Genomic DNA, 20,932 nt, shown 5'->3' with positions numbered 1-20,932 from the left:
TTCAGGAAGACAGCAGAACAGGGTTGTACTGCTGCTGCTCCTGCTGCTGCCTGTGGAACCATATGGGGGCCGTGGCTGCGTCCCAAACGGCACCCTATTCCTCTATGGGCCCTGGTCAAAAGTAGTGCACTATATAGGGAACAGGGTGCCATTTGAGAAGCTGCCCCGTCATTAATCTGAGACCAAGAGGAGGAGGATTCACTGGCATTTCAATGGCTTAGCAACCAGATAATTATCCCCATTAAATGCATCTGCACAAATAGGCCTGAGTAATTCCCAACCAGACTGCCTGGGGAGTAGACGGAGGGCTGTGGGGAGTGGGTGATGTGTGCCACAAACAGGGCCTCCCTGGTTCCTCTGGCTGGAATTCTACTCTGTGTGGTCCTGTGGCAGCTAGAGGTGGGTGTCAACCCCAGTGTACAGTACGGAGAACGACTTGACAATCTCTCCAACCGTCCTTCTTTTAAGCAGACAAATCTCTCCTGGTCCTCTTTATTCAGTCGCTCGTTAGATTTGGTACAGTATGATTTCCTTTTTACAACCCCAATCTTAGAGGAGCTGGTAGATTAGAACTAACCAGTCATCTAGTTTCGTGTTGTGATAGTTCATTTCACATCTAGATTGTACTAATACCCCAACATTGATTTGTGTTGTTGTTGTAGTGGAATTGGGTTTTGTGGTAGTGTGTCAAGCACTTGCAGTGCCTTCAGAAAGTATTCACCCCCCTTGACTTTTCCCACGTTTTGTTGTGTTACAGCCTGAATTTAAAATGGATTACATTTAGATGTTTGTGTCACTGATCTACACACAATACACCATAATGTCAAAGTGGAATTATGTTTTTCAAAGTGTTTACAAAAGATTTAAAAATGAGAAGCTGGAATGTCTTGAGTCAATAAGTATTCAACCCCTTTGTTATGACAAGCCTAAATAGGTTCAGGAGTACACATGTGCTTAACAAGTCACAGAGTAAGTTGCATGGACTTAGTCTGTGTGCAATAATAGTGTTTAACATGATTTTTGAATGTCTACCTCATCTCTATAACCCCACACATACAATTATCTCTACGGTACTTGAGTCAAACAGTGACTTTGGTGACTTTAAAACAATGGTGACTTTAAAACAGTTACAGAGTTGAATGGCTGGTATAGGAGAGAACTGAGGATGGCTCAACAACATTGTAGTTACTCCACAATACTAACATAATTGACAGAGTGAAAAGAAGGAAGCCTGTACAGAATAAAAAATATTCAAAAACATGCATCCTGTTTGCAACAGGCACTAAAGTAATACTGTAAAAAATGTGGCGAAGCAATTCACTTTTTGTCCTGAAAACAAAGTGTTATGTCTGGGACAAATACAATACAACACATTACTGAGTACCACTCTCCATATTTTCAAGCATAATGGTGGCCTCATCATGTTATGGGTATGCTTGTAATCGTTAAGGACTGGGGAGTTTTTCAGGATAAAAATAAATGGAATGGAGCTAAGCAGAGGTAAAATCGTAGAGGAAAATCTGGTTCAGTCTGCATTCCATCAGACACTGGGAGATGAATTCACCTTTCAGCAGGACAATAACCTAAAACAAAAGGCCAAATCTCCGCTGGAGTTGCTTACCAAGAAGACTGTGAATGTACCTGAGTGTCCTAGTTAAGTAGATTTTCTTCTACTTAAATCTACGGCAAGACCTGAAAATGGTTGTCTAGCAATGATCAACAACCAATTTGACAGAGCTTGACGAAATGGGCAAATGTTGCACAATCCAGGTGTGAAAAGCTCTTAGAGACTTACCCAGAACGACTCACAGCTGTAATCGCTGCCAAAGGTGCTTCTACAAAGCATTGACTCAGGGGTGTGAATACTTATGTAAATGAGATATTTCTGATTTAATTTTCAAAAAATGTGCAAATATGTCTAAAAACATGTTTAATGGGGTATTGTCTAAGATGAGTGAGAAAATGTTGAATTTGAATTCAGGCTGTGACACAACACAATGAATGCTTTCTGAAGGCTCTGTGAATCTAACTTCACATTTATGCTTCCTCGCCATACCTTTCATATCACACGTGATATGATGAATATTATCGGTCGGAATTCATCACAAATGATTGAAAAACATACTCCTGACACAGTACCACAAAGGTTTTTGAGTGCTGCTATTAGTGCTGTACCAATAGAAATTGTGTGTCATAAATGTCATAGTAGAAGTCGTTTTGTCATGATAGCAATTCTGTCGAGTTATGTTTGTCTTGTACTTTGGTAAATCCAGTTGGATTTATGAATGTGAAATCATTGACCTGATATCTTCTTCTTCCCGTCTGTTATGTTGATAATGTATTTGACACAGTATTCCCAGTGTTGATATCACCATAGACCAAATCATGTCAATGATAATCCCTATTTAATTCTCAACCTCAAATTCCACGTTTACAGTACAACTGCTGATCGCCTTCCTCCCTAGAGCTTTAGGCCACAGAACTGTCGTGTACCCACCCATGTGTTTGTCTAGTTAATGCGTTCTTCCTTGTTTCCTCCTTGTTCCACTGCTCCAGAATTTGTCAGTCATAGATGATTCAAACCTTGGCAGCCCCAGTTCAGACATCTCAGGCTTAGTTGCAGAGCCCAATCTGCCTGGGCGCTCACATACTTTAGTCTTCTCGTCCAGTGAGGTGAGTGATCTCTCTCTTTGTTCCACAAACCCCTGTGCGGGATGGTGCTGCTCAGATGTCTCTGAAAGGGGACAGTCTCAAGCATGTTTTTTGAGTTTACCCCCCTCGTGGCTGTGATGATGGAATCGTGAATGACCACCGGAGAAGGAAGTTGCATGTGTGTGCTGAAGTTGTCTGTGTGGTGTTAAAACAAGTGTCTGTCTTTAGCTTTGGGTCCTTGTTGTGCTACTACCAGCTGAACTAGCAGTAGAGGCTACTTAGTTACTCCAGTGGTCTTCTGTTTTTCTCATAGACCTTAGAACAGGGATCATCAGTTAGATACAGCCACAAGCCAATTTTTCTTTTACTTGAGTGGATGGTCGGTGGGGCGGAACATAATTACAAATAATTTGTAGAAGCCCAAACAGAAATAATATTTGACTAAAACTTAATCATTTCAAACCTTGCTTACATTTGTACATGGTCGCGTGTATTCCTAATATGCGTAGAAATACTTGGGAACAGATTTCCCAAATTTAAATCACTTGGAGCTGATTTCCTGGTGTTTTTATAGTTTTTATGTCCATCAATGATCATTCAACATCCACAACAATAAAAAAATATATGTTTTTTGGGGCCAAATACAACCACACCGCAGGCCGTCCGCCAGTTGGGGAACCCAGCCATAAAATGATCTGTGCCGCTCCTGTCTCTGTTTAGTGGAGCTTGTCTTACATTCCTTTTCATATGGTTTTGGATTGTGTGTGTAATTGTGTTTTATGACTGTTTGGCTTATCTTGTTGGTGTTTCAGTTGATAAGTGATAAGTGATTCATTTTACTCTGATAAACACTACACCTAAGCCCTGCCTACTATACTTTAACAAGCAGACGTATGCCAGGTAGAACAAAACAGACATGCTCCCGCTGCATGTTCTGGCCTGTTCCACTTAACGGAGTTGTGACAAACTCTGAATGGACCATTGGACACAGCTTTTTTTAAATGTGATTTCAGTCACTGGATGTGCAATGCATGTACCAAATGCTTTGCACTGTGCCATAAAGTTTTGATATTGTGCTTAAAACATGAATTTGCTATTTCATCCGTTATACTGTGCTGTAGGTGAGTGTTTTTTTGTTAGTTTTCTTGGGATGTCATGTGTTTCTTGGCGTTCCGTAGAACCTGGATGATGAGCCAGTGCCCACAGGGAAGGAATATCAATGGCAGAACCGCCCTGTCCTCGAGTGGAACAATCAGCAAGTCTGTCACTGGTTGATGGGCATGAACATGGACCAATACACACCTGAGTTCACCGCCAAGGGTGTGGATGGCCATCAGCTCATGCACCTGGACAGTGACAAGTTGAAGGTACGAGGGCATCACAAGCAACAAGACCACAGTTCAGAACTCGTATGTAGGCCACACACAGTTTCAGTCAGAAAGTACAATTGAAGTGATTTTCATATCATCCGAATGCAAGCTCTTCCATTTACAGCAGCAGTCAGGTTTATATGCCATAGACTGCCACCTTATAGCCCCAAATAAACCGGCTGAATTCCACAATGATTTACACTAAAATGGTACATATGGAAAACGACACAATAAATTAGAGGATATTGTCCGAAGTGTATATACATTTCATAGAGGTGTGTTCTAGAATGTGACCAGTGATGTTTGTCCCCTCAGGCCCTAGGTGTGTCCAGCCAAAGTGACCGGGCCACCATCAAGAAGAAGCTGAAGGACATGAGGAAGGCCCAGGAGAAGCTGGAGAAACAGAGGGAAAAAAGGGAGAAGGAATCACGGCGCAGCGGGAGACTGCCTCCCAACACTGACTATGTCTGCTGAACTGCCCCAGAGGTGACCCACTCTCTCTCTCTCTGAACGTAACCCAACACATTCTCCCTCGAGTGAGGCAGGGCATTCAAGGACCCTTGTATTTGTTCTGTTTCACATATAGGCCTACGTAAGTGCCATCCACCTCAGTTCACAGCAGTTACTAAGAGAGCACTAAAGCAGTCACTCATCATGTGAGTTTATAATGACCAGTAACACCAATGTTAGCGCACCAGGGTTGATTTACCATTCCAATTGGAAGAATCATCTGAAAATACCCCGATTTGTCGTTGGCTATTGATACTTTTCCTAGTTTCCTAGTTTTGGGTTATTCACAAGAACACACAAGAGCTGGCTCTGCTTTTTAATCAAATCAAACACGCTGACAGTCCTGTCGCCAGCAGTATCTGTATCACATCATCATTGTGGTAGATTGGGGGGACGGGGGGAAAGTGATACTGTAATGACAAGTGTTAGGGACATGACCAAAAACAAAACCCAACATGTTTTTTTTTTTAACCTTTATACAGCTATAGAAGCAGTACTTTTATCCCTTTTGAGGTTCCAGATATGTAGTTGGAGGATTTGTGTACATTTACCCATACAACAATTGGAATGAGTTCAGTACTACTTTTTACATGTTTTATAGTGTATTTTTGCTAGCTTAACTTTCCTGTAGCCATGTACAGATATTTTGTTGCAGGAACTTTGTACAGTTGAGATTTAAGTACTATATAATCTTTTAAGCTTAAATGGGTGACAAGGTTTGAAGTGTATAAATGAACTTTTCTACATATCAATTAACTGCATAACTTTTTAAAATCAAATTATTAAAGGTTCATCATTTTACATATACTTTTTCTACTAAGTAGAATAGCCACTAGGATGACAACATCTTTGCTAAATGAAAGGCAAATAGAATCCAGTAACGACAACGTAAATGCTGTTTATATAACCCCTTCCCAACTGTGCCTGTTTTGAGAATGGAGGAGGTACTACTCAGTGGTCCTATTGAGCCGGAGAATTTGACGTGTTGCTGAAATGGTACCGAGACATGCAATATTATTCTACAGTGCATGCACTCCTTGCTGACAGAGTGTGGGATCCATGATAACACGAGGTGTGTGTGCCTATGAACAGTAAATCAGTTGAATAGTTGGCTGTTTTGTCAACATGAATGATGGGTGCATAAAATAAACAAATTCTCACATCAGATTCTTTTGTGGGTGTATTTTGTGCTTTATTGGGAGGTCTAATGGTTTCCGCAATCATGAGATGGAAGGCCCACTATTGTACACTTTAATAAGGTCAATAACACTTGACAGAAATAACACATATCACCTAAAAAGTATCTCAATGGTTAGAACAAGTACTATATCTTTATTTCTCTAACGTCGTGTATCACTGGAGGACATGTACTTCGTCGAGATAAAAGAACATTCCTTCAACGATAGCGGAGGACATGGAAAAAGACCTCATAGCTGCACAACTTTGTAACAAACATCTTCAGCCCGTGGAGAACACTCAGTATAAATAACAAGCAACATTCACTCTTTTTCCCTTTCAGCAAAATGCTAGAAACCAAGCAATCCTCTCACATAATACACATGGTATAAACATGTCAGTTTTGAAAAAACAACACTCCCAGAAACACCAAAACCTATTGCTCACATGAAATGTATGGCACGAGAACTTTGCTCTGTAATTTTGTTAGTTATGTATACATACAACCAGTAAAGGTGCAAAGGGTTTTGACCTATTGCTTCCCACAGTGGAACAGCTATAGCATCACTCACACAAAGCAATTCTTTCAGCAACCACAATTCATGTACAGTAAATCTAGCAAATGACGCTCGTCTAACCAGGAGGCATCTAGGCCTAAAAACTACGGAACGTTGTCATGTCCTTGGGCTCCTTGCTTGGAACACACCAGTCGTCTGCCTCGTGCATGGTCTTGTAGTGCTTCCAGACTGACTTGTTGTAAACAGGAAGCCGCTCGATGGACTCCGTAGACAAAGCCTGAACACAATTGTAGAGGGAATAATGGGAGAAATGGGTTTCAAGTTACTCTGAAAAATATCAGCACTTGTATACAATGCTTTTAACGTCTCATTTTTGTGACTTACCCGGATATATATCACAGCATCGGTGCCATAACCCTCCAGAGAGTACAGCTTCAAATCACCTTGGAAGTATCTGGCATATAATCGAGAGATGGGCAGGCCGTACCCATATCCAGCCTACAACAGAACAGATAAGAGAATGCTTACAATATTGTAATGAATATTAATAGTATGTGCTCCTTGTTATAAAGTGGAAAGTCTCACCAGAGGGCTGCGTTGGCCATCCATGCTGGGTGGGGGGGCAGTGGAGTAGGTGTAGGTGAACAGCCTCTCAATCTTCCTTAGAGGGACCCCTCCTCCACGATCACTCACCTGGAAGAGTAAATAGCATCGACTAGAGATGCACTGATAAGCCTGATATGATGTCTTTCTAGCCATATAAGAGAGGACAAATGAGAAGCAGCACTGCAGAGTAGTTGTACCTTGACTGTCAGGTCTTCACTCCCCAGGGCAACCTGGGCATGTACAGGAGGATAGTCCATAGAGTCGCCATACAACTCCATGGTGGCTCTCATGGCGTTCTGGAGATCAAATCCAGATTTAAGGTCCAAGAAATGTCTCAGAACTTAAAAAACGTAAGCTCATAAGTCATTAAGTAAAAAAATAAAAAATAAGGCATACCTTGAAAAGTTCAAATACCATGTGGTAGAGATGGGATGGCACATACACTACAGTCACTGGCTTTCCATCATCTTTCACTGTAGGGACAATTGGAAAATGTAGGAACTGTAAGTGTCATGCAATCATTTTGGAAAATACATGTAAATGCAGTCTAATATCATAAAAAGTCCACCAAGTTTATTATTATGCATAAGTCAGGAATGAAATCCAAACATTTACCATTGAATTCTTCCAGTACCAACTCAGGAGAGTTCATATAATACCGATCACAAAGGTTTCTTGCATTTTCATACGCATCTGGGGTAAAGGCAAAGCAGTTAGGAAAGTAATACTAAATTGTTGCTATCAATTTAGGCCTATTTCAGTTGTTTAAAATTGTGCAGCACTTACCCCTGACTACTTCAGTAACACTGCAGTGCGGATCAATACTGCCAATCTGTTTAGGATGCGCTGGGTTTACCCTCACCTTCCCACCAAAGAGCAGGGCTAAAATAGAAGACGGACAAATACATGAAAAACCGTCACCGCTAACATTTCACAGATGTTTATATAACAAGTTTCACAGCTCTGGGCCCGTTATTTGTCAATTTCTTTCACATATTCTGGCCGTAGGATGTAAGATATTTTTTGCCTTAAAACAGAATGTCTTTAAACTGCCAGAAACAGTATCCATTTCAAATGTTCCTCTTCTGAGCAATGCTGCAGCTTTTGATGTCAGTGTGGGTGCTATAACAGGTGACATGCTCACTGTGCTGGTTAAGCAGCATCCTGATGGATATTCTACTCATGTAGAAGCGATCCAGGAAATACTGAACGTTCTGGCTGACGATGGGGTCTGTGCCATAGGTCTCCTTGTACTCCACAACCCCCTGGGCCATTGTCGGGATGACGTCATTGTGACGGTTTCGGATCTTTATAACAGCGTCAGTGAAACTGTGAAGACAGACACCAAAAGGAATTATGATCCACAATAGACCCTGTTTATGTTAGTGATATGTCACCATGAATAACGAAACGTGATTATAATCTTACTCATATGTTACTTTCTCATCATCAGCATCTTTCTCCTTGAACTCAATAATGTCTTTAAGACTTTGCATGTACCTAAAAAGAGAAAATGACCCAATACATGGTTAAGCTATTCATAGGCCTGATGAAAATGCATAACAGGAGAAGATGGGAATTAGCCTGGTGGAACCAGCCTGATTTCTGCATTCACCATCCTGTTTTACTGAAGTGAAATGCAATGGTAAAAGCAGCATTCAGGCTGGTTCCACCAGGCTAGATGGGGGTCCGTTGGGTCTAAAATGACAGTACTCACCAACTTTGTACCAACCGGACTGATGGAGTCTTTAGCAGATTATCAGGTAACAAGTTGATCTCCTTCATTATGTTTGCCAACCTCACAGGTAGCTCCTGTCTGAGGAATGCAAACGATGTTTTCTCGCATGCATTTTCACCAGACCCTGAATGTGGAACAGAACAAACATGACTGTTGGTTAGTTAGATGAAAGATATGAAGCAGCCATATAAAGCCTATGTGCCACATGTCTCAATAAAGCTAGTCAACAGTTGGCTAAAGACATTGAAAATCAAGTACACTTACCGAAGTCCAAGAACTGTTTCATTGAGAGGGGAGAAGGGGAGAACCTGGAGTAGTAATCAATATGCTTTCCCATGGAGGCGGCGTTACTCATCAAGGCCCTTAGAATCCTCATTTTGATCGACTTAGCTTACAGTTGATAAACGGGCATGGATAGAAATGATTCAGTTGACGGTGTTGAACAGCTGATTGCCCATGGCATTGTTGACATCTGATGAACGCAGCGAGATATGTAGCTAAGCTAGCTACGTTACTAGCTAGCTTTTAACAGCTAGCTAGTTAGCTTAGGTAGCTTTTATGAAGTTCGTTTGCAGCCATCACGGTCCACAAGTAAACGAATAGGCTAGGTAACGGTTACAGTTTACAATAAATGACAATATCTTGGTGGAGTTTGCCAGATTATTTAGCTAACTAACGTTAGTACTCCAGCATGTCATTCATTCAAGTCGACTGGAACTGTTCGCAAGCGTTCCAGAAAGTGAGCTACTTACATTCTCAAAACTTGTATTTATACGTATTAGTTCAGCGTATTATAACGTTACTTTCTACATTAAACAATCATATATCGCTTCAAGAATCGTGCATTGGTTTTGTTGTGCTAGCTAACTTCCAGCAGCATGCTAGCAGTCAAAACAAACACGAACGAGCTTCATCTTCTTCTTCGGTGGGGTTTATCGGTGGTTGGCATCCAACGTTATGGTGTATTACCGCCACCTACTGTACTAGAGTGTGGTCCATGAGACAGGGAAAAACGAAATCCTACCTGTCAGCCCTTTTTCTCTTAAAAAATATAACAAAATATTTGAGACTGTATCTAATGACTTCCTCCACCCACTGCATTTTTTTTTTAAATTATAAAAATGTAAAACTGAAATACTTTATTTACATAAGTATTCAGACCCTTTGCTATCAGACTCGAAATTGAGCTCAGATGCCTCCTGTTTCCATTGATTGTCCTTGAGATGTTTCTACGACTTGATTGGAGTCCACCTGTGGTAAATTCAATTGATTGGACATGATTTTGAAAGGCCTGTCTATATAAGTTCCACAGTTGACAGTGCATGTCAGAGCCAAAACCAAGCCATGAGGTTGAAGGAATTGTCTGTAGAAAGCTGAGACAGAATTGTGGCGAGACACAGATCTGGGGAACGGTACCAAAACATTTTTGCAGCATTGTAGGTCCCGAAGAATCCAGTGGCCTCCATCATTCTTAAATGGATGAAGTTTGGAACCACCAAGACTCTTCTTAGAGCTGGCCGCCTGGCAAAACTGTGCAGTGGGGGAGAAGGGCCTTGATCAGGGAGGTGACCAAGAACCTAAATATCACTTTGACAGAGCTCCAGAGTTCCTTTGTGGAGATGGGAGAACCTTCCAGAAGGTTAACCATCTCCGCAGCACCCCAGCAATCAGGCCTTTATGGTACAGTGGCCAGACGGAAGCCACTCCTCAGTAAAAGGCATATGACAGCCCACTTGGAGTTTACCAAAAGGCACCTAAAGACTCTCAGACCAACAAGATTCTCTGGTCAGATGAAACCAAGATTGAACTCTTTGGCCTGAATGCTAAGCGTCACATCTGGAGGAAACATGGCACCATACCTACGGTGAAACAGGGTGGTGGCAGCATCCTGCTGTGGGGGATGTTTTTCAGTAGCAGTGACTGACACCAGTCAAGATCAAGGGAAAGATGAACGGAGCAAAGTACAGAGCGATCCTTGATGAAAACCTGCTCCAGAGCGCTCAGGACCTCAGACTGTGGTGAAGGTTCACCTTCCAACAGGAAAACAACCCTAAGCACACAGCTAAGACAATGCAGGAGTGGCTTTAGGACAATTCTCTGAATGTCCTTGAGTGGTCCAGCCAGAGCCCAGACTTGAACCCGATCAAACATCTCTGGACAGAACTGAAAATAGCTGTGCAGCGACACTCCCAATCCAACCTGACAGAGCTTGAGAGGATCTGCAGAGAAGAATGGGAGAAACTCCCCAAATACAGGTGTGCCAAGCTTTTAGCGTGATACCCAAGAAGACTCTAGGCTGTAATTGCTGCCAAAGGTGCTTCAACAAAGTACCGAGTAAAGGATCTGAATACTAACGTAGATGTGATATTTAATTTATTTGTATTTTTTATAAATTAGCAAAAATGTCTAGACCTGTTTTTGCTTTGTCATTATAGGGTATTGTGTAGATCTGGAGGGGTGTAATCAATTTTGCAAAAAGGCTGTAACATAACAAAATGTGGAAAAAGTCAAGGGGTCTGAATACTTTCCGAAGGCATGGTACATGGTCCTCAATGAGGAACGCCCAGCCCCACACTCTTTCCCCATCAGACAGCGCATGACATTTAGCTCATTACTTTCCCACCACTCTCTCAATGTGTTCTGCCCAGGTCAGCCTAGTGTCAAAGTACACCCCAAGCGTGAGCTTCCTCTTTGGTTCAGGGTCCTTGATGTCACACATGCCACTTTAGTAGACTCAGAAGTGCCTGTTTCCTTAGTCTATATAGTTTTTAAGCATTTATTTAATCAAAACAAGCACATAAAGAGTGTTGGGCCAGTAGCCGAAATGTCGCTAGTTCGAATCCCAAGCCGACAAGGTAAAAAATCAGTCGACGTGCCCTTGAGCAAAGCAGTTAAACCTTATGCTCCAGAGTCACTGTTGATAATGGCAGACACTGACTGTCCCCTCATTCTCAGAGGTTGTCTCAGGGAGAGTAAAATATGCAAAAAACACATTTCCCAAAAACAATATTATTTCATAGAACAACATGTATCAGATCTCCTAAGCCTGTGTTAACCTCAGACATTCTTTTCAGCATTTATCCCCAAAACCCCATTATTTCCCCCATAGGAATGGCTGAATGAACCAGAGGTATAAAGCCCCACAGTGGAGGTGTCATAATACCAATAAAACCTAGCAGTTAAACAGGGAAATGGTTCCAATTGTTTTTCCACCATTCATTTTCCCCATAGGGGATTTTAGAAACACTTAAAATATGGGCTGTGTTTCAGTTAGGCTTACTCTGGCTTGACGTTTTGCTAACTATGAAAATCTCTCTCGGACAAGGTGACTTTTATCACTAATTTAAGTGGCCACGTGGCATTTCGGCAACTTTGAAAAAAATGACTTTATATCTGAATTTTGCCTGTTGTCATATCGAAAAATGGGACTCATCGTGGATATAACCCGTTTTAGCATGGACATTGCCATTTGAGGGCTTCATTTTAAAGTAGTCAACTGGGTGGGGATTCCTATGAGTTGAGAGAATCAGCCAATGAATGATAAAATTCACTACTTTAAAATGGAGATAGCCTCAATAGCGCTGCCGATGCTGTCACAGACACTAATGGCACTATACAAAGATGAGTCCTCTATCTATCTCTATGGCCTGTTCAAGCATGTATCTGCCCTCTCATTGCCTAAAATCACCTGATCTCCTCATCCAGCCAGCCTTCCATCTTTGAGGACATGTATTTCCATTGTTAGAGCGGTCACTCAAATATCTTGTCAATATAATAGACAATCTTTGTCTATCCCTCATATTTTTTGCTTGTAGTTGGTCAATTACAAGTTTCAGTGACCCCATAACAACTGTTATGGAAAAAGAAGAAAAAGAAGACGAAATTGTAGAACTTTGAGCCATTTATTCTCTTTTTATTGCAATTTGTCACAAAGCACAGTATTCAAAACATCTGAATAGAGGAATGAATGAAGAGCCAGTGATGAGACTTACATTATTTTTTTTTCAAAACATGTTTTAGGTAGGCCTAGTACTAAATAGGCCTTTTCACACTGCATTGTTTTTAGCCCCAGGCTAGACTGGCTCTGGGCTAGCTTAGTCGGTGTTCACACAAGCATTTGTTAACCCTGAGCTAAGGTGCAGTGTGAAAGCGCCTAATGCTTCTCATTGATCACCATTCCACAGCAATTACCCTTTGAATAGCTTCCATATAAAATGAAGTCTGATAGGCCTACAGAGAGCATTCATCAACAAGATCACTTTCCGAAGTCGGCATTTTGGGGGTTTGTATTATGATTCTTATGTCAGGTGGCATCTTAACCTTCAAGACACACATTACAAATACCATTACTGAGTGCCTTCCTTCTTACTCAGGAATGCTAAAATAAAATTAGCAAAACAATAAACTGCATTTTACTGCTTCTTTCGACTCCAGTTGTCCCAGCTGCATGCTACTGAAGTATCACCCAGTACAGTATTTGCGCATATGAAATGACTTTGACAGGGGCACTGTCAAAGCCATGGATAAACAGAGGTTTGGTGTGAATCCGTTATATATCTCCAACTCATAACTGACATATAACTGTCTTAGAAATATTCATAAAGGTGCTATTCTTTTCTAATTTGGGAATTGAGAAGCATTGCATAAACATTGTACCTTATGACTTGTGTAGAAATGACATACCTTTTTTTAATAATCAAAACAAGTGCCAAGAATGAGTCCCAATGACAATATTATTCACATAATACCTGTAGCTACTTTTTAGTCTGTGCAGCACTAGAAAATCAGCAGTACCATTTACCCTTACTTATTCTACTGAAAAGTAACTTTAGATAAAACATTTAAAAAGACTTTGGCCAATGCATATCTGTTTTCTTTGTACAGATAATGACAAAAATAAATATACAGTGTGCTAAAGTATTTAAATATATACAAAACATACAGAATGTTCCAGTCTATACATTGCAGGGATAATACAACATAGAGATTGGATAAAACTGACTGCAAAAAAACACAGCAGAAAGATTATCTACAGCTAAACATTGGAGATTGAAACTCAATTCATCATGTCATTAAAAACTGTATCAGTGGCAGATAATGGATTTCAAATTCCCAATTTCCTTTCTCTACCCAAATGTAAGACGTGATGCTTCTCATTTCCTCAGATACGACACGGGATAGATTTTCATCTGAGAGTCCTTGGGGAGAATAGAAAACGTTTATTTTGTAGTTTGCTTCCCAAATGCAGTCATTGGATGTTTAGGAAAATAGGAGACTAATGTATCTGACCGTATCCCAACAGTCAAGTGTCTCATGAGTAGCTCTCGTTCTCATTCCAGCTTGTCATCCACTGCTTTTTCTCAAAGGAATCCAGCTTGGCTTTTCCGTCTTTAAACTGACAAGCCTCCTTCTTTATCCGTACGGCATGGTATCTTGGAACGCTGTCATCATGTTTTGAGCGTTTGAAAAATCCACACTGGCAAGAGAAAATATACATTATTATAAATGAGACTTGTATCAACCTGCACATATAAACACAACACTTACAAAATATAATGCTCAAGCAAATCAGAGGCAATGCAAAGAGAGTGATTTGTGTGAGAGCATGCTTCCCTTGGAAAGAGTAATATTCAAAATAGCATTTCCAAACAGCCAGGCGGGCAAAGCAGAAACCTAGAAACATAAAGAAGCTTCATAGAACACAAGATATAGTTCCAGAATTACTTCTGGAATAAAAAGTTTAATAGGTTTGAAAATAAGGGAAATCGAATAACTGCTCATTCGGGGGAAAAAACTTTAAATGCTGACCAAATTCAAACACACAAATACTGTATCTGAATAGTGCATACTCTTTGCACATATTCAAATTAGATCAATTCCAATGACCAGATATAGTACAATCACACACGTATTTATTTGGACAGTGAAGCTAAAACTTTTAATTTGGTGTCACACTCCATCATTATGGTTTTGAGATCAAATGTTTTATGATGTGACAGTATAGATTTTCCCCTTTTTTACGGTGTTTTCATACATATCTGTTTAACAGTTTAGAAATAAAATCACTTTATGTATCTAGTCCCCCCATTTGAAGGTATCATAAGTATTTTGACAAATTCGCTTATAGTGTATTCAATTTAGTCAAAAGTTTTAGTGAGAAGGTTACAGAGGCATAAATATCATGCTTTTTGGGGGGGGGGTGTATGATATTTATGCCTCTGTAACTTTCTCACCAAATTGTTTTGGGGGCATGATCTTTGTGCATCTGTAACTTTCTCACTCATCATTATTCACGATTCATTCATGATTATCCGTAATCGTGGTGGCGTTTAAATTAATGTAGAAATGTTCAGAAACATATTCTATTCTTATTGACAATAAATGTGACTCCAAAATGATATAATGCATTATTTACCATTCATTTCTATTGGGCACAACATAATCCGAAACACAACCAAAACAAACTGCAAATGCATCCAACAAGTTTGTAGAGTAACAAGCTTGATGTAGTCATTGCGTGCTAGGAATATGGGACCACATACTAATGTTTTGACTACTTAATATATTATAAGTCAATTTGTCCAATACTTATGACACCTTCAAATGGGGGGACAAGATACATAAAGTGCATTCATTTCTAAATACTAAAACAGATATGTATGAAAATACCCTCAAATAAAAGGTGACATTCTTTACTGTTGCTTCATATAAACATTTAATCTCAAATCCAACATGACGGAGTACAGAGCCAAATTCAAAGTTTTAGCTTCACTGTCCAAATCAATACGTATGGGAGTGTGTGTCCATTCAAAAATGTTCACACGAGACGTTCGGAAGTAGCTTCGGAAGTAAGCATTTCCTTTAAAGCCAAAGTGAGTTAGTCTTTGTTAAGCCCACACTCCATGCTGACTGCAATGTCCATTTTACCCCAGGTCTGAGTGCAGAGATCAGGCACTATGCCTCAGTAGTGAGTTCCTCTTTGTCAGAGGGCTGAACATGGATCTGTGCCTTGTGATACGCTGCATCATACTGTGGGGCTCTCTTGAAGAAACCACACTTAAGGAGAGCAAGGGTGATGAGAATCAATATGAGACTGGAAATATACTGTAACACCGCAAGTGTGAATAAAATCTGTTTTATCAGAAAGATACGTTATAATCACTGTATGTTATGATTACCACCTGAATGAATAATGATTCACTGTTACATGCGTCTACTAATAGCTCAGAGTACAACACAGTGAATATATTAGTAAATGTGTTGCAGCTAGACTGTCTTTACCTTCCAGAGTAGAAACACTAGCAACGCCAACATCAGAATACCAGCCAGGACAGCCACAAGGATGATCCACCATGGGACTCCACCAAACTGGGCTACTGCCTTCTCTGGAAACACTGTGACTCTCACCTGCATGGGCACAAGAAGAAACAGTATGTTTATTTTGATTTATTACATAGAAACTCTTAGTTGTATTGATCAGTGAAGGAGTCATTGTGTGAGTGGACTGTGCCACTCACCTGAGTCTCAGCATTCCTGAGAACCATATTCTTTGCAGGAGCATCAAGGCTGATGGAAGCTTTCACAATTATATCAAGATAGTTCAAAGACGCGTAATTCTGTTTCAAAATAAAGGTTTTCAATGTTAGAGAATGTCCGAATCAATCGTGTCGGCTATTTAGGACTATTTTGAAAAGCAAATAGCAACAGGCATGTTGTTTCTCACCTCAAGGAAGGTAGCGTTCCACAGACGGGTCCTTAGAGAAATCACTGCACTACTGTCCAAGCCCAGTAGAGGGCACTTGATCACCACACATCTAGAGTCATAGCCATTGCCACACATCTGAGAGGAAAATACTTTTTTGTCAGACAACCTAGCTGTCATTATTGATCAATAAAAATAAAAAAATGCAAATTAAAGTGTGTTTACCAAAATCTTGTGCTTTCTTTGGTCTGATAACAAAGAGATTTTGCCTCCAGATTTTTGGCCTCCAGCTTCACGCTTTTTCCTAGATGTGCTAGACTCCTAAAAATTATCACAAGTTAGTGTTTCAAACTATAATTTCATTAAGTGTTTTAAAACGCCTTCTCTGGACGTTTTTTGCTTCTGAACAAATGCATAGAATACAGTGAAACTGCATTAGGAAAGTATTACCTGAATGTGTTTGAGAGAGTTGATCTCAGTTTCTGGGGAGCAGGGGATCTCTTCCAGGCCAGTGGTGCTGATCTTAACCAGATATAACAGCCACTTCCCATCCACATTCTCTTTGGGCCACTGGATGTTCAACGAGGCTGTGCCAAAGGACTTCAACGGCTTACCCAAATTGATTATCTGGAGGTATAATATTAACATTTTCAACATCACGGTCAAACCTCAGATCAAGTTATATTGAGAAACTCAGTGAGATAAGCAGACAACGATAATTACCCTAAATTCATAATCGATCAAACTGCCGATCTCCTCTTCTGTCTTGATGGCACTCTCTCCTTTCACATCGCCCCCAAAATACACCTGGGAGGGTCTCGCAACTCTGTTGATAAACCACATATTAGAGGACCACATTGCACACAATAGCTTTCAGAACTAATTGATGCAGTAGTCAAAAAGTGTAAATGTTTGAATACTTACCCTGCAACAGAAAGTAACATCTCAATCACTACTTTTGCCCTTGCTTTCACACTGCCCGTGTTTTCCTGTGTACTGGTCCTGAAAGAAGAGAAATGACACATAAAAGTGTTTTACAAGGCCAGCAAGTCAGTCATCAATCACGTTTGTGCGAAAACTATAGTGCTACTTACGTTTGAAGCTCAAGGTCAATGTCGATTTCTGTGGTATTGAGAGAGATACCAGCAGTGCTCAAGATTATGTAGAAAGTAACCTGGAAACCCATTGCATCCAAATATTAAATAACATTCACCATGAGTGAGCCACACAATGACAGAATAAGAAAAATACTGTAAAGAAAACTACTTCATAGCCTACCCTTGAATCTGTTTTGAATGGATTCCCCAGTTCACACTCTGTCTGGGAGCCATTCTGATTGGCTAAACAAAGCACTGGTTTGTCCCTCTGGAGAACAAGAACCCATTACAATGTTGTTACTTGACTGATAGCAAATCTGAGTATGCTGAAATAAACCAGAGTCCCTCCACTTACCGTAGTTTTCTGAGAGCGAAAGCCGGAGAATGAGAGAGCGTTAGGGAACATCCCCACCAGCTTAGCCTCATGGGCATCATCCCCATTTCTGTTCTTCACTGTCACCTCCAGAGCTATGTCCTTCTGATCACTGAGGGAGATCACTGGTAGCCCATTCTGCCTGGATAAAAACAAAAACAAAACATTGCCTTAAACCTCTTCCTCAGGTTCATGGTTTCCTTTTCCAAATCTTAGCATGAACGTCCCAGAATGTATATGCACTGAGAATGTTTGTTCATACTCACATCTGTAATGGAGGGAATACCTCTTGGTTGGGCTCTTTGGAACAGAATCTGTACTCCAGTTGTAAATTACTCTGGCAAATATTATCATTTCCACATCCTTCCTTTAAGAAGTTAACCTGTAATGAAGCACAATACATAAAAAAGCTTATTTTTAATGCATCTGACAGTAAGTCCATTCTAAACTTTACTGAATTCCATTCGCCCTGAGACATTCAATGGCATCGTGAAGTATATGCAACAATGGGGACACGGAGATCCTCTCTCAGCTCTGACTGAAGCAGTATGATTACCTCAGTGACGACCTTGCTTGGCTGGGAGTTGTCAAGAATAGGCACAAGCTGTGGGAGAGCATTCTGCCTCTTCTGACGCTTGGTGCCCAGGATCCCCACTGACACCTCAATGGGAATACCACTCAGCTTGTCCCTAATGTTATCCTACAGACAGAGAACACAACCATGATGAGTACACTGTCTCCCTCGCCACATTCTAGGTGTTATTCTAAAATCTCAAGAGGACTAGACGAAGACCAAATACTGTACCTGCAGTCTGATTTTTGTCTTGGTACACGCTCTTTTGTTTTGTCCCCGGAGGTCCAGAATTCCGGTGGACTGGAAGTCCTGGTCGGTGCGAGACTTGTTCAGAAACAGGACCCTAGAGATCAGCCCTTGCTTCCTGCGATCTGCTTCAGCCTCAAATGCATAGCGGATAGCTGTAAGGAAACATTGCAGAACAACAGTATGTATTATGTAAGGACAAATAGATTCAGGAATTTCGGGACTACGACAAATTATCCCAATTGGGGTGGGGTTACAGGAGAGAGAAGCTTCGCTTACTTAGTTTTGGGCTGTAGGATGCAGGGTTTGCTTTATAGGTGAAGCATGCTTCCACGGTCAAACTGTAGACAACAAATGGATGTCATTCAATTAAATTAGCAAACAAATCCACAGAAGTATAAAGATGTCAGACATATTTTCAAACATGAGTAGTTATCAAATCCCATCAAAACCTTACCAGATACTGTTGCCACAGGTTTTCTTTGTGAAGTCAATTTCCTTCGGAGTAATTTTGACATCCTTCTTGATACTAATAATTGGCCTTGCCCTAAAAAAAAAATGTTGTTATGTGAGTTATGTGTTATCTTGAAATTAATTTGTGAGGTCGAAACTAGATTGCTATAGATAGCCTAACAAGATCATCACCTGTAAACGAGTACTGTATCTGAGAGCGACCCAATGGCTATATCAGGATAGGAATTCTTATCTAAGTCCATGTTCCCAGCCAGAGAATATCCAAATAATCTGATGTTGTTGGGCTTTCCCTCAAGGATCTGAAATTACAAATAAAAATAGGATGCAGCAGTGATGTCATTTCACTATGTCAACAAGCATATTCTTAACCAATAAAACACTGCAAAACCAACCTGTGCAGGCATGGTGTTGATTCCATTAGTAGAACCATGGTAAATGTACACTTTTCCTGCACCAGTGTCAGCGTAGGGAGCTCCAACGGCAATGTCTGTAAAAGAGAAGCCATTTAGCTATGGAATTTGATGGGAAAAGCACAGAAAAGGCCAGAAACAAGAACAGATACCAGGTTCCCACCTTGATAGGAGTCCTGATTGATGTCACCGATGTTCTCCACTGCCAGCCCAAACATTGAGTCTTTGGTTCCATTGAGGCGGATTGGGGTGATCTTGGCCCACTTTCCTGCCTGGTTGATGTAGACATAAACAGCTCCTCCAATGTCTCCCTCTTTCATGAAGAACTGAGGGGCTCCCACTACAATATCCTGCCACCTGGGATGCAAAAAACAAAACCAAAAAAATGTAAGCATATCTTACAATATCCATGTAGGTTTGATTACATAATGTATGGATAAGCCACAACTGGAGAAGTAGAAGTGAACTTGTGTGACATACCCATCTCCATTCAGGTCGACCACAGCTACATCATATCCAAAAGACGATGCCAGTCCAGGCCCTTCTAGAATGTACTCTGGGGAGAGTCTTGCTGACGCTTCATTCTCTTTTCGCAACAGGACCACAGCCCCACAGTGATTGGCTCGTGGTGCTCCAGACACAATAGTTAGGCCACGCCCCTTGGTGATGCTAAAGCCAGAATCAAGGGAAAATCCTGGAACATGAAATAACAGGAATCAAGGTATATCTCTTACACTGTCTATAATACAGATCATGCATAATTCATGGATAAATGAGTGAATTTGGGATGTAAAGAAAAACACTAATAAATATACTAGTCATGTCATCTTGACGCAACCTAGAAAACACATGTTGATGCACACATAAGTATACCAGTAATAATAACTGCAGTGCATTCAAGCATTATGTTAAAATAATGACATGCTAAATATTCACACTATAAACCATTCACTAGTTAGCCATCATGGAGATGGAATGGTTAATGTTTTAGGCACCTCGAAGGTCACAAACCTAAGTAAGTATTGGTCGTCACATCTAGAGTTCTCTCAAAGCTGACCTGCAGAGAAGGTGACTTATACACAAACTGATCAGGGTTGGCAGCAGACAAACTGGTCATGAACAGGATACCTAAGCACACAAAACACATGATTCCCACAATCAAGGTTCAGACCTACTGTACCCACCTAGGTAGCTGTTAGCAGGCACAGGCACCAGGTCAGGATCCAAGCGGTTCTCATCTCCAACTTCATAAGGCCCATCATCATAAAATCCCTTTTCCAACAAAGTGTTGTTCTTTTGCTCTACACGTACAATGCCTAGAGTGGTTGAGAGTGAGGGGTGAAGATGTCAATGGAATGCTGATGGCTTAAATATGACCCTCAACAAAACAATAATGACACAAGCTAAATGTAATTGGGTGAATTTATTCTTCAAGTGAAAATAAAATTCTATTAAAGCACAGTATGGAAATGTCAAATGAAGAATG

At 40.7% G+C, this 20,932-nt stretch overlaps 3 protein-coding genes across 7 annotated transcripts in view; 1 reads left to right on the top strand and 2 right to left on the bottom strand.

The window, feature by feature from the left end:
- Positions 1-5,699, top strand: part of LOC120058252 (neurabin-1-like) — a 50,673-nt gene extending 44,974 nt beyond the window's left edge. Inside the window, exons 17-19 of one of the 2 annotated variants that reach the window (XM_039006776.1) lie at positions 2,557-2,673; positions 3,831-4,019; positions 4,338-5,699. In XM_039006776.1, the coding sequence (XP_038862704.1) occupies positions 2,557-2,673; positions 3,831-4,019; positions 4,338-4,496 (465 nt within the window). In that variant the 3' untranslated portion in view covers positions 4,497-5,699. The remainder of the gene's footprint in view (positions 1-2,556; positions 2,674-3,830; positions 4,020-4,337) is intronic. The other variant, XM_039006777.1, reaches the window with a different exon arrangement.
- A 13-nt stretch (positions 5,700-5,712) lies between these two features.
- pdk1 (pyruvate dehydrogenase kinase, isozyme 1) lies at positions 5,713-9,485 on the bottom strand. Of its 3 annotated transcripts, XM_039006773.1 has the most exons (11): positions 8,835-9,485; positions 8,550-8,694; positions 8,261-8,332; positions 7,977-8,161; positions 7,619-7,714; positions 7,448-7,525; positions 7,229-7,305; positions 7,030-7,128; positions 6,812-6,919; positions 6,611-6,724; positions 5,713-6,503 (listed from the first exon to the last, which is right to left on the bottom strand). In XM_039006773.1, exons 1-11 carry the CDS (start codon positions 8,944-8,946, stop codon positions 6,363-6,365), a joined length of 1,227 nt encoding a protein of 408 aa, XP_038862701.1. In that variant the 5' UTR covers positions 8,947-9,485; the 3' UTR covers positions 5,713-6,362. The 3 variants fall into 3 exon arrangements, with proteins under 3 accessions (XP_038862701.1, XP_038862703.1, XP_038862702.1); XM_039006775.1 differs by lacking the exon at positions 7,448-7,525; XM_039006774.1 differs by lacking the exon at positions 8,261-8,332.
- A 2,986-nt stretch (positions 9,486-12,471) lies between these two features.
- The window catches only part of LOC120058250 (integrin alpha-6-like), a 58,346-nt gene continuing 49,885 nt past the window's right edge, over positions 12,472-20,932 (bottom strand). For both annotated transcript variants that reach the window (XM_039006772.1, XM_039006771.1), the window contains exons 5-25: positions 20,631-20,762; positions 19,927-20,140; positions 19,610-19,803; positions 19,429-19,523; positions 19,208-19,335; positions 19,020-19,109; positions 18,842-18,903; positions 18,548-18,717; positions 18,299-18,442; positions 18,009-18,124; positions 17,725-17,884; positions 17,551-17,637; positions 17,367-17,446; positions 17,197-17,274; positions 16,996-17,098; positions 16,723-16,899; positions 16,498-16,593; positions 16,294-16,410; positions 16,088-16,186; positions 15,852-15,977; positions 12,472-14,046 (exon numbers count right to left, since the gene is read on the bottom strand). In XM_039006772.1, coding sequence (XP_038862700.1) covers positions 13,882-14,046; positions 15,852-15,977; positions 16,088-16,186; positions 16,294-16,410; positions 16,498-16,593; positions 16,723-16,899; positions 16,996-17,098; positions 17,197-17,274; positions 17,367-17,446; positions 17,551-17,637; positions 17,725-17,884; positions 18,009-18,124; positions 18,299-18,442; positions 18,548-18,717; positions 18,842-18,903; positions 19,020-19,109; positions 19,208-19,335; positions 19,429-19,523; positions 19,610-19,803; positions 19,927-20,140; positions 20,631-20,762 — 2,633 coding nt within the window. In that variant the 3' untranslated portion in view covers positions 12,472-13,881. The remainder of the gene's footprint in view (positions 14,047-15,851; positions 15,978-16,087; positions 16,187-16,293; positions 16,411-16,497; positions 16,594-16,722; positions 16,900-16,995; positions 17,099-17,196; positions 17,275-17,366; positions 17,447-17,550; positions 17,638-17,724; positions 17,885-18,008; positions 18,125-18,298; positions 18,443-18,547; positions 18,718-18,841; positions 18,904-19,019; positions 19,110-19,207; positions 19,336-19,428; positions 19,524-19,609; positions 19,804-19,926; positions 20,141-20,630; positions 20,763-20,932) is intronic.

The sequence above is a fragment of the Salvelinus namaycush genome, chromosome 13 (assembly GCF_016432855.1).
Source record: "Salvelinus namaycush isolate Seneca chromosome 13, SaNama_1.0, whole genome shotgun sequence".
NCBI classification, from domain to species: Eukaryota; Metazoa; Chordata; class Actinopteri; order Salmoniformes; family Salmonidae; genus Salvelinus; species Salvelinus namaycush.
The sequence above is the reverse complement of the archived record's forward strand: the minus strand, read 5'-3'. Positions and strand labels throughout refer to the sequence as shown.

Excerpts from the sequence above, each read along its gene's own strand:
- pdk1 (XM_039006773.1), bottom strand. The coding sequence starts at position 8,946 with ATGAGGATTCTAAGGGCCTTGATGAGTAACGCCGCCTCCATGGGAAAG. Across the intron at positions 8,695-8,834 it reads GAAACAGTTCTTGGACTTCG|GGTCTGGTGAAAATGCATGC; the intron begins GTAAGTGTACTT and ends TTCCACATTCAG. Across the intron at positions 7,306-7,447 it reads GGTACTGGAAGAATTCAATG|TGAAAGATGATGGAAAGCCA; the intron begins GTAAATGTTTGG and ends TTGTCCCTACAG.